The sequence below is a fragment of the Carya illinoinensis genome, chromosome 1 (assembly GCF_018687715.1).
Source record: "Carya illinoinensis cultivar Pawnee chromosome 1, C.illinoinensisPawnee_v1, whole genome shotgun sequence".
In the NCBI taxonomy this organism is placed as follows: domain Eukaryota; kingdom Viridiplantae; phylum Streptophyta; class Magnoliopsida; order Fagales; family Juglandaceae; genus Carya; species Carya illinoinensis.
Window position 1 is genome coordinate 52297634 of NC_056752.1, and position 18131 is coordinate 52315764.

The window sequence follows — 18131 nt, forward strand, 5'->3', positions numbered from 1 at the left end:
AATGTGTGGGTGAAGAGAGGAAGAGGAACGTGAGAGAGAGAAATAAAATTTTGTAGAGTGTTTTGTAAATTTCGTACAAATTCTATAAAAGAGGCTCCAGTGGACGTAAGTAATTTGCTGAACCACTTTAAAATTATTCTGTGTGATTTTCGGACAGATCGGAGGCACAACAATTGGTATCAGAGCTCTGGTTCGAGCTGTCCGAAAATTCAAGTTGCTCAAAATGAATTTTTGACAACTCCAGAGTGTTCCTCGCATCGAGACGAATCCGTTGCCGCAAACGGAATCGAAAACGGAGGTCGGAGTAGCTCACACGCACCCCTAGAAGGTCCCCGCGTGCACTGCTGTCATCCACGCTCCCCCACGCGCGTCGGAGGAAGAAGACGATTGAGCCACACGCGCCTACGCACCCTCACGCGCTCCAGAGGTTGAAGACGCGTGGCGGACACGCGCCCCCACGCGCCCTACAAAGGTTCAGCGCATGACTGACACGCGCCTCACGCGCTCTCCACGCGCAGACAGTGCTGTAGCGCATGTAGTCCACGCGCCCACTCGCCGCCCACGCGCACTGTTCAGCGCGTGCATCCCACGCGCCAGACAAATCACAACCGTCCATTTTTCAGATCCAATTTCGGCTTGATCTAACCCATTCGGAGTCCGATTTCAACAATCAAATAGTGCTTTCTTATTTTTTGGATCATTCCGGACTCATCCGTACGGTTAGAATTTTGAAATTTTGAGTCTAAATTTTTTAAAATTCAAATGGAAGGATCTGGAAGAGACAGGAGCTCTGAACATGCCAGTAGCTCGGGACGTCGGTCCACTGTGTAAAATGCCAAGTTTGAAGTTGAAAAGTTCGATGGAACAAGCAACTTCGGCATGTGGCAATGTGAAGTCATGGACGTGTTGATCCAACAAGAGTTGGATATTGCGTTGGGAGGAAAGCCAGATGATATGACTAATCAGGGTTGGAAGAAGCTTAATACTCAAGCTTGTAGTACAATCCGATTATGCCTTACCAAAGAACAAAAGTATTTTGTCATGAGAGAGACAGATGCTATGGTACTTTGGCAGAAATTGGAGGATAAGTTCATGAATAAGAGCATTGAGAGCCGTTTGCACTTGAAGAAGAAGCTCTTCAGATTCCAATTTCGTGAAGGTATTTCAATGTCTGAACATCTGAATAATTATAATCAAATTCTTGCTGATTTGTTAAATTTGGATGTTAAAATCGAAGATGAAGATAAGGCTTTACTACTGTTGAATTCCTTGCCTGATACATATGAGCATTTAATTACTACTCTATTGTATGGGAAGGAAAAGATTAGTTTTGAAGATGTATCTAGCTCTTTAATTAGCAATGAGCACCGGAGAAAAGATAAACAGGTACACCGAGATACATCAAGTGAAGCGCTAACAGCAAGGGGGAGACCACAATCAAGGTATCCCGGAAAGAGGAAAGGTTTTCATTCGAAAACCCGAGCCACATCACGTGGTTCATCAGTCGGCAGAAAACTCGCCAGAGATGAGTGTTCCTTTTGTCACAACAAAGGACACTGGAGGAAGGATTGTCCTAACCGGAAGGGACAACAACAGAATCAACCCAACACAGCCAATGTCGTGGACACAGATGACGAGTCAGATTTTGCCTTGGCAAGTTCATCATCCATTTGTCATTCCGATGAATGGGTTATGGATTCCGGATGTACCTATCATATGTGTCCCAATCGGGACTGGTTTACTGACTTCACAAAGATTGATGGTGGAGCAGTACTTATGGGCAATGATAGTGCATGTAAGACTCAAGAAGTAGGTAGCATTCGGTTAAAGCTGCACGATGGCAGCGTCAAGACTCTGACAGAAGTTCGGTACGTTCCAGACTTGCGGAAGAATCTCATCTCACTGGGATCTCTGGATTCAAAGGGATTCAGAATCGCCATTGAAGACGGAACTCTCAAAATACTAATGGGAGTTCGGGTGGCAATGAAGGGTTTGAAGCGAGGAAACTTGTACTTCTTGCAAGGAAGTACTGTTGATGGAAGAGCTTCCCCAAGCTGTGAGAAGCTAGATGAGACTGATGCCGACACCACCAGTCTTTGGCATATGCGTATGGGACACGCATGAGAAAAAGCTTTGCAAACACTGATGAAGCAAAGCTTACTCAAAGGTGCCAAGACATGTAAACTATCTTTCTGTGAGCACTGTGTATTGGGGAAGCAGAGGCGGATCAAGTTTGGAACCGCAGTACACAATACACAGGGAATTCTTGACTATGTGCATTCCGATGTTTGGGGACCTACCCAAAATGCATCTTTGGGAGGTAAACATTGGTTTGTAACTTTTGTTGATGTTTATTCTCGTCGTGTGTGGGTGTATACGATGAAGAATAAAAATGAAGTGCTGAAAGTCTTCCTTGATTGGAAGAAAATGGTTGAGACTCAGACCGGCAGGAAGATCAAGCGACTCAGATCTGATAATGGAGGTGAGTACACTTCAGACCCCTTCGTGGAAGTATGCCGGAGAGAGAGAATTGTCAGACATTTCACGGTACAAGGTACACTGCAGCAGAACGGTGTGGCAGAACAAATGAATCGTACTTTATTAGAGAAAGTGCGATGTATGTTGCTGAATGCTAGATTCAGTAAACAATTTTGGGCTGAAGCTGTGACCTATGCCTGTCACCTCATTAATCGACTACCAGCAGCTGCCAATAATGGGAAGACGCCCATTGAAATGTGGAGAGGTAAACATGCTACTGATTATGACTTTTTACATATTTTTGGATGTCCTGCTTACTATCATGCTAAAGAGAGTAAGGTTGATCCTAGAGCCAAGAAAGCAAAATTCTTGGGCTTTAGTATCGGTGTAAAAGGGTATAGACTCTGGTGTGTAGAGTCCAAAAAGGTAATCATCAGTAGAGATGTTACATTCAACGAATCTGAGATGCTTAAGTCACATAAGCATAAAGATTCCAGTGAAGGCACCAGTGATGGTGAAACATCAGATGATTCACAGAGTGTGAAGTTTACTTCAAAGAAGTTGGGAAAGCATGGACAAGATGATGTTGATAATCTAGTCACAGTACCTCCAAGTCAACCTGAGTCAATAGCAACCAACAGACCGAGACGAGAGAAACGTGTACCGACACGTTATTCAGACTATGTGACATATGCATTACCAGCTGAAGGGGGTGAGATCCCAACCACTTACAGAGAAGCCGTACAGTCCAGTGAACAAGTTGAATGGATAAAGGCGATGATTGAAGAGATGCAGTCTCTTCACCAGAACCAGACTTGGGAGCTTGTGCCGCTTCCGAAAGGAAAGAAGACAATTGGCTGTAAGTGGATCTTCAATCAGAAAGATGATCAAGCTGCTAAAAATGGAGTGCAATACAAAGCTAGGTTGGTAGCCAAGGGCTACGCTCAGACAGAGGGAATTGACTACGGTGAAGTATTCTCTCCTGTTGTGAAGCATTCATTCATTCGGATATTGTTAACTTTGGTTGCACAATATGATTTTGAGTTAGCACAGCTCGATGTAAAGACATCTTTCTTACATGGTGATCTGGAAGAGGAGATTTATCTGTCTCAACCAGAAGGATTCAAAGAAGCTGGCAAAGAGAATTGGGTATGCAGTCTGAACAAGTCTCTCTATGGCTTGAAGCAGTCACCTCGGCAATGGTACAAGCGTTTCGACCGCTTTATGTTGGATCTGAAATACACTCGTTGCCAATATGATCATTGTGTATATTTCAGAAAACTTGCAAATGGATCTTTCATTTATTTGCTTTTATATGTAGATGATATGTTAATTGCATGTAAAAGCAAGGGGGAGATAGATCGCTTAAAAACTCAGTTAAGTAATGAGTTTGAAATAAAAGATCTAGGAGAAGTACGAAAAATACTGGGAATGGAGATCAGCAGAGATAGGGTGAAAAGTACAGTTCACCTTACTCAGAAACAATATCTGAAGAGAATACTGCAACGATTCAACATCGACTCGAAGACGAAGCCGGTGAGTACTCCTATGGCCCCATATTTCAAGCTCAGTGCATTGCAGTCTCCTAAAACCGATGAAGAGCGAGACTACATGAAGAATGTACCATATGCAAGTGTTGTTGGAAGCTTAATGTATGTCATGGTGTATACACGACCTGATATCTCCCAAGCCGTTAGCTTGGTTAGTCGCTATATGCATAATCCTGGAAATGTTCATTGGCATGCGGCTAAATGGATTCTACGGTATATTGTTGGGACCGTAGATGTTGGTTTAAGGTTCGAGAAGGGTGAATATAGTCTAGTAACTGGATATGTTGACTCAGACTATGCAGGTGATCTTGACAAACGCTGATCGACAACTGGTTATGTGTTCACTATGGCTGGAGGACCAGTTAGTTGGCGATCAACTTTGCAGTCAACAATTGCACTATCATCAACTGAGGTTGAATACATGGCTGTAACAGAAGCCGTGAAAGAAGCTATTTGGTTACAGGGATTGGTAACAGATTTGGGCTTTGAGCAGCAAGAGGTTACCGTTTACTGTGACAGTCAGAGTGCAATTTATTTGGCCAAGAATCAAGTATATCACTCTCGAACAAAACATATAGATGTCAGATTTCACTTTGTACGTGAAATATTGGAAGTAGATGACATCAAACTTCAGAAAATTGGCACTGAAGATAATCCAGCAGATATGTTGACGAAGGTCGTCACAGGGATCAAGTTCCAACACTGTTTGGACTTGATCAGTATTGAACACTGCTGAGCACCCTCGGGTGCATTGGAGCATATTCGATAGCAGAAGTCTCTCATGTCAAAGAATGTGGTGCATTCATTTGAAGAATGAATCAGTTTGTAAGCATCCTGGTATGGCACACTTGGGTGGAGGGGGTGATTGTTAAAATCAACCCAAGTGTAAGTGTGAGTGTGAAATGAGTTTGGGTTTGCAGCCACCAACTCATGCTCACCCACCACCACCCACCACCACCTACCATAGTTAGGTCACCCACCCTCTCCCAAGTTAGAAGAAGCTGCAACAAGTGGGCTGCTCTTCTCCTATAAAAGGAGAGCTCTGCTAGTGATAAAATGTGTGGGTGAAGAGAGGAAGAGGAACGTGAGAGAGAGAAATAGAATTTTGTAGAGTGTTTTGTAAATCTCGTACAAATTCTATAAAAGAGGCTCCAGTGGACGTAAGCAATTTGTTGAATCACTTTAAAATTGTTTTGTATGATTTTTGGACAAACTAGAGGCACAACAGAAATATCCATTTTGTATAAAATATAAACGATAATATATATTTATGATCATTTCACATTATATTAAATAGTCAAATGACCAAAATATCCAATATTTTTCACTAAATATTCATGATTAATACTATCTATTAAAGCTAGAGATGCTACATAGAAGCCCCCTATATAGCACGAAACGGCACGAATGGTGCCAAGTGGAGAAGTACATGAAGAACAAATAATAAATAATAAAAGGTCAGAACTTTTCACAGAATCTTATACGTTTAACTTTTTTCCATCCTCTGTATCACTAGTTCATCGTCCCACCCAGCTTCACGAAAACGAATAAATAAAACTTCTCTTCTCCTGCACTAACCATTCATCCATCCACCGCAGTGCAGCGTTGCAACATTTTTCTTCTCCTGCACTAACGATTCATACATCCACAACACTGCAGCATTTCTCTTTTCCTTGGATAAAATACAGTAATTTGTAAGAGCTTTTTTTTTTTTTTTGGACAATCCGAGATTACCCTCTTTGCATTTCATCTTCATTTGTATGTATACTTAGTGATTTTTAATTAAATTGATAGCATCCATTTTATCTTCCTTTGTATGTGTATACTTTAGGCCTCTACAACTTAAAAAAATTTGGGAAAAAAATGCAGAGCAGCAGCCATGGTCAGGAATCGCTCAGAAGATAAATCAAGAAAATTATAAACTGCATTATTATCAACAATAGGTAGTTGGAGACAAAAGCTTTCCACCATCTTTCCTAGCTTTTACTTAAGTGTGCAAAGGGACTCTTTTATGCAAGGGTAAAATGGAGTTTTCAGACTACTGACATGGTTTCGTGCCTCCTCCCATTCGTGCATTCTAGCATTTTTCCTATCCATTAATACAATTTACAACGGAAATGAGCAATATTCTTAGAAAAACTATATATGATATTGATAATACCAATTTAATTTAGTATATATGAGCTGGACGTGCACGAGAGATGTGTTGAAGAATTCCATGTTGGGTGGATGAAAATTTCAGGATGGAAAGTAAGCTTTTTTTTTTTAGAATATTTCATGCTTCAACGAATCAACAGTAGGTGTTACTTCTGGTTATTTAGGAGGTAAAGTTCCACATAAGTCTCATGGAATGGAGATCCATATTCTTGGATGAAAAGGACTGATGCAATGCCTAAAGCTTTTAGAAATTCTAAACGAAATTAATTAGGTGCACGAAAGTTGCCTTTCCCCCATAACCATATATCCTTCCACTACGATGAAATAAATTCTAAAATCGGAAGAAGCCTGACTTTTTTCTCCCGACTATCGTTAGATATAATCATGGGTTGTATAAATACTGCATACTGGTACACGCATTTCTTTTAAAAAATAGTTGAGTCTATTATTGAAAAATTAATTTTTTCATGTAAGTCTCATATTTGTTCATATTTTTTCAATAAGAATATGCGGTGCTCGTGCAACACATGATTGCAAATTTTTTTTTTTTTTTCCATAACAAATACAAATGAAAGATGGGAAAATTGAGTACTCTCAAATTAGTCAGAATCTCACAATCAAGAGACCGGCCAGAATGATCAATATTGTCATTAGGGCAGACATCACTACAATTTAAACATGAGAAAAGTTGTTGGATTTCCTCAAATATTCAAATGCACTGCAGCTGGTGTGACTCTCTACCAGTTCCCACAATTTTCACCAGAGGTTTTCGAATCAGTCTTTAGGTAGGCACCGAGCTTGTGGTCCATGCATGGACAACCAAACCATGAGCTAGCGCTACACAAATTTTTACCATGTAATATAAATATATATATGTATGTATGTATGTATATACATGTTCAATATATTTAGTAAACGAACATTCTCCGAAGATAAATTCAACTTGATCTAGATCGATATGCATCCTGTCCGTTTCCTACTTGCACAAGTTTTAAGTTGACCTTAGTGCTAAAGGGAAAGCAAATTGGTGGTTTATATATGACGATAATGACACCCAAGAAAAGTATTTTCCGATGCATATGTAGGTTGCATTAATTAATCGGAGGCCAATTTCAAAAATTGCTTCTTGTCTTTATGTATACGGTCCAGGTTGCAACTCGTCTAAGCCATCGACCGATCGAAGACGTTCAAATTGAGAATTCCAATCCGTAGATAAAGAAAGAAAAAATAATTGGTTTTAGGAACTTCTTGGCGTGTTGTGTGGCTGCAGTTTTGAAATTCGAGACTCATTGAAGTTGTGTGTCTTTGCATCACCAACTTGTTACGCTACTCTATATATCTTTCCAAAATCTGGACAAAACAAGCACAACCATGAAAACTGGTATATTTTCTTCCGTGCTCCAAAGATAAGACTTTGGCATTTTTTTCTAGTTAAATATGTGCACTAGGGCATGCACCTTAAAATATGCGATCAACTTGGTGCTGAGAATAAAAAAGAGTTTTTTATATGTTTCCATATTGGCTGGGAAATGCCAGAGCCAACTCCACATGATATTTCGAGTAATCTCGGATCTTTTTAAATTCGAGATATTAAGTTAGATTACATTAATAAAGATCTTGTGCCAAGACAAGAAGTTACCTATTAAACAACATGATAGTCCAAACATTAGATACTAAAAAAAAAAAAAAAAAATTAGTACTACTAATCCTCTGTGATCGGCTCCACCTGAACACTCTCAGCAACAGCATCATCGCCGTATATCTGATCCAGAACAAGAACCAACCCCATGGCAAAAGCCCCATCGAAGCCAGGCTTGATGGATAGGGAGAAAACGTCCTTGCCAAGCACCACATTAGTGGAAGCATCTACTTTGCGTCTGATCTCAGCCACCGATTCCTTATCGGCATTGCAGATCGTGCAGCAGCGCTGTCGAAAGTTCCCATCGATCTGGTACTCCTCCCCCGGGTTTTCGTACACCTCCACGTTCACGCTCGAACGCCCGATGATCGATGACCTCCGCAAGCTAAAGATCGGTTTCTGGCCCTCCCTTCTCTCCCCCTTGAAGCCCTCCCACCGGTTGTGCAGACTCGGCCTCTGTTTCAACAATAAAGTCCTTGGGGTTAAGTTTTTCAGAATCAACGAGTTAAGCAGAGTAAAACGTAAACACTCGGTACTGTTCAGGCGAACGAGTCATGAGTAGCACATTCAGTTAACTCAAATCGAATCGGTACCCATTAAAGGATAAAGAAAACCCATCTAGGCTAACCTCATGTTCAGTAAATCACATTAAACACGACTCCTCGACTTGACTCAGAATTGCCCATATTAATAATCTACCAGTCCCTCGTAGCAGAGAGGATTCAAATCCGACCGTACCCGTTTAATGAAAATCAATCAGAAACAAACTGGGGATTTTTTTTCTTTCCAGAAAATTATATATCTGACTTTGTCCGTAATATGAAAGAAGAAAAGGAAGGAAAAAATAAAAAAATAAAAAAAGCTTCATTACCTTTCGCCTGACAGTGAGGAGGCACCTTCCGTTAGCGTCCATGAGAACGATTTCACCCTTGTCACGGGTATCGGGTCCGTACGAGTCGACTCTGAAGACCAACACGCCTTGGGGATCATACACAGTGAACCCATCATTGGCAAAGAAGAGAGAGGTCTTTAGAACAGTGAGCTGGGTCTCTTGCTTATACACAAACCCAGCATCCACAACTAGACCTTCTTTCATTTCCGGCTTCCTCTAAAAATTTCCCGAGAATTTTTTAAGCACAACAACGGTACAGTTTCCCTGTTTGGGGGGCTCGAGGTATCTGTGAATTCGACAGTCGTGGAAATGTAAATGTTGGGGGACAGATATTTATTGCCGGGAAGAGAGAGAAGGAGGACTCGGGATTCAGTATTTCGACACGTGGAACGTGGTTCAGTGCGTTCTACAAGTGGAACGTGATTCGTGCGTTCGAGCCTCTTGATGGATATGGGCCACACGGAATGCCATGATTCTTATCAGCGAGATATATATGCATATGGTGTGACTCGAATACATTCAACTCGGTTACTTTTGCTAACACTGCTTTGCCTCGCTACTGGCAACTCGGATCAACGTATTATTGGAACACAAAAAGAGTTAAATATACACATTTTTTAAAAAGTAGAAATCACAATAAAAATGTATAAAAAGAATTTTACAAACACAAAAAAATTATATAAAAATAAATTTATAAATTAACATAATTTTATATAATTTATTAGATAATCTATTTTATAACTTGACATACTATATTCAGTTACGTTAATTTGTGAATTTATTTCTATATAATTTATTTGTAAATAAAATATTTTTCAACTATCTTTTTAGAATATGAATCTCTTTTTTAGAAAAGGCCTAAACAAAACTTGTACGCTTTAAATTTATATATGGTATTACTTTGTTTAAAGTATTTTATCATAATTTTTAATCCAAAATTTATCATCTTCGTTTAAATTAATTAATGAGAAATAATAGTTGCAGTCATGAATGTAAAAGCGTCGTATAATCATATTAAAAAATGTAAATAAATAAGAAATTCACATGAAAAATAATAATAATTTTTTAATTGTAAACCCACTCTATCAAAGCGATTGATCAGTACTTGCACATTTTAAAATTGTATATAAAATTACTTTATACCAGTGCGCTTTTTATCTATTGTTGGAGAGTACTGGTTTTTATAAAAAAAAAATAAACAAATCTCATACAAGTCTTTTATAAAAAAGTAAACTACAGTTACTACACTTAAAAAAAGTATAAAAAAACTTTTATTTATTATTAGGATTCATTTTTTTTACAAATAATGGATATGAAACATTTCTATTTAAAGCTTGTGTCTAATGATACTCTTTTTTTATTTTATGTTGATACTCCTGCCACGTGGGAATAACAATGTTGGCGAATGACAATGAATTGAGCTTCTTCCTTTCAAAAAATATGGGAGATAAAATGAGGAGGTTTCTTAGGATGTAAAATGTAGAGGAAAAACCGAGGGTTAATTTGGTTGTTGAATTGTATTAAATCAATTTAGTTTGATCTAATTTTAAATTAAGTCTAATATTTAAATATATAATTTTTAAATTATTAAATTTATTTCAATTTAAAACTTATTTACACATAAAATCTACAATTTTTTTTAACACAATATCTCTTTATATATAAAATTCATAATTTTTTTAATTTTTTATAAATAATATTAAACTTATCCTAATACCTAAATATATATAAATATATTTAAATAAATTTTATAAAATTAATTACATAATTTCAACTCACTAATATTTATAAATAATTGAGTTCAACTAAACTCAACACGACATTTATAGGCAGCCAGCCTGACTATTTCCTGCATCTTCTAACAAAAGCACTTGCACTGTGCACGAAATCTGTACGGTCCCTCTCACAAGAACAGTATTTTAAACAGGGAGTCACACTGTACAGTGTAGATCATCTTTGCTTATGACAACCCATTGGCATCACATTGAAACCTCTCTCCGACGACTCTTTTTATTTTTTATTTTTTTGAAGGCAAGTTTCGTAGAAGAGGAAGGCAGAGACTAGGAGTTGAAGACATTCCTAAAATGGTACGCTCGTTGTTCCACGTTTTTTTAATCACTAACACGTACTTTACTTTAAACACGTTTGCTTTAAAAAACAAATAATAAAAATCCCATTAAGAAGTAAACGCTCACTTTATGTAATGTTAGGTACTATTTTAAATGGTGTATAAATCTAGCATTTTTAAAAAATAATTTTTTTATATAAATTTTATATTTATATATTCATATTTTTTTTTTAAATGCACGAAATTTACATATATTACCACTGCAAATATCATTGCTTTTTACATTTATAGTCCTCACGTACGTTTATTTAAATCGATGCTAAACGTTAAATTTCAATACGACGAAAAGTTACGAGCTAATTCGCACAAATTATAAATCAGAAATTATTATCGTGAGTGTACACCACGCGTTTGAAATATTGTCTCGCGCACCTGAGTCTAATTTGACACATTGAAAGATGCATTAACAGCCTTCATATTAATTTCTTATAATTTAGTTAAAATTAATATTTCCTAAATTTTCTTTTTTAAAATTTTATTCATTTCTAAAAAATTTCATACATCTTATTTTTTATATTTTCTGTATTCTTATTCCTCTATTCTTTCTTTATTATTTTTTTCTCTCAATTTTATTTACAAATTTAATTATTCAATATTTTTTTTATGTTTTGAACTATTACTCTACTAAATACTTTAAACAAAAATATAAATTATTATTTTTTGGATATGATGATATTTTTAAAATTATTTTTTTATATTTTCGTAATTATTTAAATTATTTTTAAAATTATTATTTAAAACTATAACAAATATTAGTATGATAAAAAAGGTAGATAATTAGAAATTAATGAGTATGATAGAAAGTATAGATGATAAAAATAAAATATTAATCAAAAATCATTTAAATATAAATAGTAGTTTCCTAAATACTTTTTTCATAATATGAAAAATTACTGTATATCTTAAATACTTTTCTTAAAATAAAGATTTAAATATAATAATGATTTTGATCAAATTTTTAAACTTTTTTTTAAATTATAGGAAAAATGTACCTACGCGGTACCCGTTGGAAATGCTCTAATGGTACGAAAGTGGCTGCCTGGTCCCATTAACTTGCATTGCAATGCAAAGAGAAGACAAGAGAGATCTTGATGGGATGGATACGAATAGGTGAAAGCTAGCTATAATGGAACAGAAGTGTCAAACCCGTGGTCGACCACCGCCACACTATCTTTACGTTTTCCTCTCCGATCGAGAGCGCTCCAAAGTGGAGCAGTAAGATCGGGTGAGCTGTATGTAAGACTTTTTCGCATCCGTTTACTGTCTCTAATGGGGCTTTGCTACGTACAGTCGGGAAATACAGTCAGCGTGCAGTCGGCTGTACGGAATGAATAAAAAAAAATTATAAAAAAATTATTTTATATTCAGGGGGACCTACATGAATTATAAAAAGTTATAAAAATAATTTTTTTTTTTTCATGTAGGTCCCGTATTAATTTTTTTTTTACAGCCGACTGCAAGCCGACTGCATTTCCCGACTGCACAAATCATTTCTGGTCTCTAATTGGCTGTTTAATTACGTCGGCCCCATTTTCCTTGTTCTTGGCACTTTCTACGTGTCTTAACATTCGAAAACGTCGTTGACTCTTGTGGCCATGTTAGTGGAAAAATGTACCAAGGTTTGTTTGCACATGCTGAACATCGATCTTTTCATCATGTATAGCCCGCCCAACTTCTGTGCACGAGACATTTACTTCCATATTATATTATTATATGTGGTAACATCTAAAAATAGTGTAACAGGTCGAAATAAAAGAAAGTCATTTCTAGCCCATTAAGTAGTTTGGGCCTCAATAGGTGTAATTTGAAACTTCCGAAAATGGTATGGTGCAACTATTTAGATCCGTGCATACATCCATGAAAATAAAAGTAAAGAAAAAAAAAAGAAAAATATAGATTTATAATTTCTCATAATCTCTTATTCTCACTATATGATAGAGATCGAAGGTCTATCTTGTGATGGTGGCCAGGAAAGTTGAATTCTAGATCCAAAATCGTCTAGAAGACACCCTTGTGAAGTGGTCTAATCTTTTTATCCTCTACCCATTGTCTTCTTTACGTCACATCTTATTTCCTTTATGTCACATTTCATCTTTCCCTCTTATACATTTTCTTTTCTCAGTCTTTTGTCCTCTCATTCATTCACTCTTTCTTCCCTCCTAATGAGACACCCCATCTTGGATTGGGCTTGAAGGCTCATTATTAGCTTGGGATATTTTAACCCTTCCAGTTGCCTGCAATTTTTAAGGTTAATTCTCTCCGAAAGAAGGCTTTGAGAATCTTCAAGATAAAATATGAAACAGAAATACTCCATAGAAATTTGTAGAAAAATAAATTTTGGGAGTGGGTCCCTGGTTTTCTATTTCACTTGTAGAAAGCAATAAAGATTTCCAAGCATGAGACTGGGCGGGATTTGCTCGACTGCGTCAAGTGCAACCACGAAGCTCGAATTTGGCAGGAGATGGGCTTGACTGCATAACATGCGAGTGCGGAGCTTGGATCTGGTGGGAGATGTACTCGATCGCATAAGGTGCAAACGCAGAGCTCAAATTTTATACACGCAAGGGTGGTCGGGTAGTTAAGGCGACTTGCCCGCCTATTCGGGCGCTTGAGAGGATCGGTGGTCCCTGATCTTTCTTTTCTGTAGACTCATTGGGAAAGTTTTGATAAGTTGGGTAGCTGAAAAACTAGACCCGCCTCTTTGGCGTGATAGAGGTCGAGCAATTTGTAAAATTGGACTTGCCTCTTTGCCGTGATGGAGGTCGAGTAGTTCATAAGACTCGACTCACCTCGTTGTGACGAAGGATGAGCAATTCGTAAGACTGAACTCACCTATTGACGCTCATAGGGAAGATATGTAGTCAATCAATTCGTTTGTAAGAATTTCTATTGTTGTCAAAAAAACATATATTCATCAGATGCTTTGGTTTTCAAAGGTGTTGGTGAATTTTTCTCTTGCGATGTGAATTGTTATTAATGTTTCCCTTTTGCTGACAGCGTTAGTTTTCGTTTGTAGCATCCCATGCAAAGTGGTCAAGGAACTCATCAACTCCTTAGGCCCAACTTAGGCGATTGATGAACCCGTTAACTTGTTCTCGACGGTGACCCATGCAAGGCAGTGGTGAGCTTGGAGTCATGTTAACTCTAAAGGCTCTTTCTCGAAGGTAATCAACTGGCAACAGTTATGGCACGAGTATAGACACTCAGCGCTTGCTGGTGGAAATGTCATCTCGGGAGTAATGTCGAATAGAGTGTCAAACTGAACCTGCCTTGTTGACATGGAGGTGTGAGGGAAGTAAAGCAGTCAGACTACTTGTGTAACAGCCCGCTAGAAATTTAATTGTGAAATTTCTATTAACTTTAAGAACCTCGTGAAAACCCCATAAGTTTTCACGAATCCATTAATCATATAGGTTTTTGTCTAATTACATAGTTAGTGTTATTATTTACTATGGTATCAGAAGTGTGTTTTTGATTATTGGAGATAGTTAGAAGTGTCAAAATGTATTATGGTTTGTGCCATTAGACTCGGAGGATTATTTAAAGTCTTATGGCGCAATAAAATTTTTTCATATTTTCGGACAAAACGTCTGTTCAAAACTGTAGATATTATTGGATAAAAATAAATATCTTGAGGTAAATTTCGTGAATATTATTGAGTAAAAATATTTTGAGTTGATAGATATTATTAGATAAAAATATCTTAAGTTGATGTTTTTTTTAGATATTATTGGATAGAATATTATAAGATAATCATTTATAGATTTTTTTTGGGTAGGAGAAAACTACACTCAACTCTCAAGTCCAGCCTCATCTCTTCCATATCTTATCCACAAATATCTCCAGCCATCCCTCCCCACGAAATTACTTCATTTATGCTTTCCATTGAAAGAATACCAAACACTCTCTCTCGGACAGCTTTTAGGAGTTCTTTTGCACACCCATTTCGAAGCTTTTGTAAGTGTTTTATCATAAAGTCTCCTTCATATAAGTTGTTCCTCTTTGAGTCTAGTTTCCGTAGATGTATTTTTCGTATCATTACATGGTCATTTGGTCGGTCAAAAGTATTTTTAACCATAGAAAGGTCATTCTGGGCGTGAATCTGGAGAGTATGTTATAGTTTGGAGTTTTTGACCAAGCTAATGGATAGATATTGGTCCGAAATTTTTATGGAGTATTGTTAACATGTATATATGACTATTGGTTGAGGATTTTTGCATGATTAAAGGTTTTGATGAAAGATTTTCTTAGATTTAGAAACTTAGAAACTGGAAGAGGAAAAACAGTTTCTGTTTTGAGAAAGTTTAACTCTTTGGTGGTCTAAACCTATTCTAATGACTTTGATAATTTTATTGGAGGATCCTAAACATCTTATATACATGTTATATTATTATTTTGAAGATATTTGATGTTAGTTTTAAAGATATGAAATTTTATGCAAAGAGATATTTAGATAAGCCAAAGTGTGGATATTCTTGGCTAAATTAATGTTTTGGTTAATTTCTAACCATGTGATCTTGAATTAGAAGCTTGTATATGTTTTAGGACATCTTTTTAAACCATGTAATGGTTTGGTTTGAAGATCATATATTTATAAGTCATAGATCAAGAGATTTATCAAAACTAGTTGAGGAAAAAGTTTCTGTTTTTGGACTAAGTGTAAAACCAAAAACTCCAAATATTATTTTGTGATTTTGGTGACTTTAGTTTGATGATTTAAAAGCATGGTTGATGTTAGGATGATATTATGAATATGTTAGAAGTAAGATTTGATTTTTGAAATTCTTGGAGATGTTTTGATTTAAGGTCAAAACTTGTGATTCAAGTGCTTGGATCTTTTTACAAAAAAGTTTGGTGTTGATTATTAGCTTTTTCTAAATGGATGTTTTAAGTATAGTTTTGAACTTAGGATTGGAAGATGTTTGTTGTAAAATTTTGGTTTAAGCATGAGTTTTGAAGTTGGAAGGAATTGCAACAAAAATAAAGGGAAATGACCTGTGGATGTTTCGACCATAGTGTGTTCTTCATAGTTGTGTTTTGTTTTAAATTTTTCTGAGTTGATATTTAAGTTTAGGACAAGATTTACATGAGGAATGTAAATTTTGGAAACTTTTGGAGTTAGTATGCAAAATCCTTAAGTTATGGGTAAAACGGTCATTTTCCCACATGTAGAGAGTAAAATGAAAATTTTACTCTTTAAGTTAGTATTTTCCATATTTCAAATTATTAGTGATTTAGTTCTAACTTTTAGAATCACTAATTACAGTTCCTCGTGATCGCACTTGAAGTTTTATAAGAAACGCGGAGATCGAGGTAAGTTAGCTTTTAACTTACTAGCAGTCTACTGTGTATGTGTGCTAAGTAAAAGAACTACAGTGTATGTATGTATGTTATCATATGTGTCATGCCATGTCAAGTTATCATGTAATTGTCTATTATACAAAATTTATTCTGTCATCAATTTTTATCTGTTACATAATGTATTCTGTTATGTATTACTGTACATTACAAGTACGTCATGCTAAGTATGTCATCTATTACATGTAAGTTAAGTCATGTAATATTCTCTGTTGCAAGTATGTCATGTTAAATATGTTGTCTATTATATGTTATGCCATGTTACGAAATGTTTCTATCTCAAGTTGGTCATGTATTCTAAGTTATGTTCAAGTCACGTTATGTTACGTCAGGACTTCAGTCCTTTCGTATTCCAGTCACATTTCATCTTGAGTACATTATGATGTGTAGAATACATGGGGCCACAACAACTGTGGAGTATGTATTTAACTACAAATGTGATGCGTAAAATACATGGGGCCACAACAACTGTGGAGTATGTATTTTTCATGTTAAGTCAAGTTTGTGTAGAATACATGGGGCCACAACAATTGTGGAGTATGTATTTTTAAATGTTAAGTCAAGTTGTGTAGAATACATGGGGCCACAACAACTGTGGAGTATGTATTTAACTACAAATGTGATGCGTAAAATACATGGGGCCACAACAACTGTGGAGTATGTATTTTTCATGTTAAGTCAAGTTTGTGTAGAATACATGGGGCCACAACAACTGTGGAGTATGTATTTTTAATGTTAAGTCAAGTTTGTGAAGAATACATGGGGCCACAACAACTGTGGAGTATGTATTTACACGTAGAATACATGGGGCCACAACAACTGTGGAGTATGTATTTTTCATGTTAATTCAAGTTTCAGAGCAAGTTCATGCTAAGTCAAGTTCACTTCATGATTCAATTTAAGCTATGTCAATTATGCTATGTTGTACACTAAGTTATGCTTTAATTACTTATGAATTTGATTATGCATTTATGCTTTTACTGTCATCCATGCATCATTAGTCTGTATGGAAGTTTTTTGTTAACTTGCTGAGATTTGTAATCAAATCTCACTGTGGTAGTCCCAACTACCATTCCCCCCGAATGGTAGATCTTGTTACAGGACCTGAAGGAAGATCAGGAGCTGACCAACTAGGTACAGTCGACTGAACGACGGTGCGTCGTTAAGGTTAATATAGTAGTTAAATTACTACTTGTACGATGGAGTTGCATCTCCAGTACTTTTAGATCATAACTATTTTGGAATAGTTCTGTGATCTTAGTTATTCAATGTATCTTTATATATGAAGTATGTTTTAAGTATTTGGGATATTTTAATTTGGTGCATAGTATTGCTAAAAAAAAAAAATTATCCGCTGCGAATATTACATAATGTTAGATGCATGTTAGGATTATTGCATCTTATATGTCATGAACGGGGGCAGGTAACCTTGTGTTGCATGTCTCGACGCTTCAAATGTCCGTCCAATCCCAAACGGAATTTGGGGGCGTCACAGCTTGACTATACTACAAAAGCCAAAATGAATAGCGTAGATAATTTTCAATCACAACTGTGAAATTTGTACAACTAAATGATCCCGTTAGAGTGTAGCGAGGTTTGAGGCGTGCCACAAAGGCCTATGAGCAGTCATGTTTCGGCGATAACGAAAGTCCGAGGTGTCCACATACATGTTAACACCAAAAAGTTTCTTTTAGTGGAAACATATTAAGACATCCGAGTGGTACCCAACCTTAGTTTTGTAGTCGGTGTTTCACACCACAAGAATCAATTATGTCAGTAAAAATAAAATTCACATAAAATTTAGAAAGAGACAAACCGAGGTGTTTCAGTAATTGTAGCCAATTATTCTTTTACTAAAATTGCCTACTGTAGGTTGTTTTCTCTTCTCTTCCTCGCTCTTCTTCTCTCCTTCCTTCTTTTCTTTTCTTA

At 36.5% G+C, this 18131-nt stretch overlaps 1 protein-coding gene across 1 annotated transcript; it reads right to left on the bottom strand.

Annotated features, from left to right (window-relative positions):
• Positions 1-7668: 7668 nt before the first annotated feature.
• Positions 7669-9070, bottom strand: LOC122283883 (protein LURP-one-related 12-like). Its single transcript, XM_043095252.1, has 2 exons — positions 8696-9070; positions 7669-8280 (listed from the first exon to the last, which is right to left on the bottom strand). The coding sequence occupies exons 1-2, from the start codon at positions 8918-8920 to the stop codon at positions 7888-7890; spliced, it is 618 nt and encodes a 205-aa protein (XP_042951186.1). The 5' UTR covers positions 8921-9070; the 3' UTR covers positions 7669-7887.
• Positions 9071-18131: the final 9061 nt, after the last annotated feature.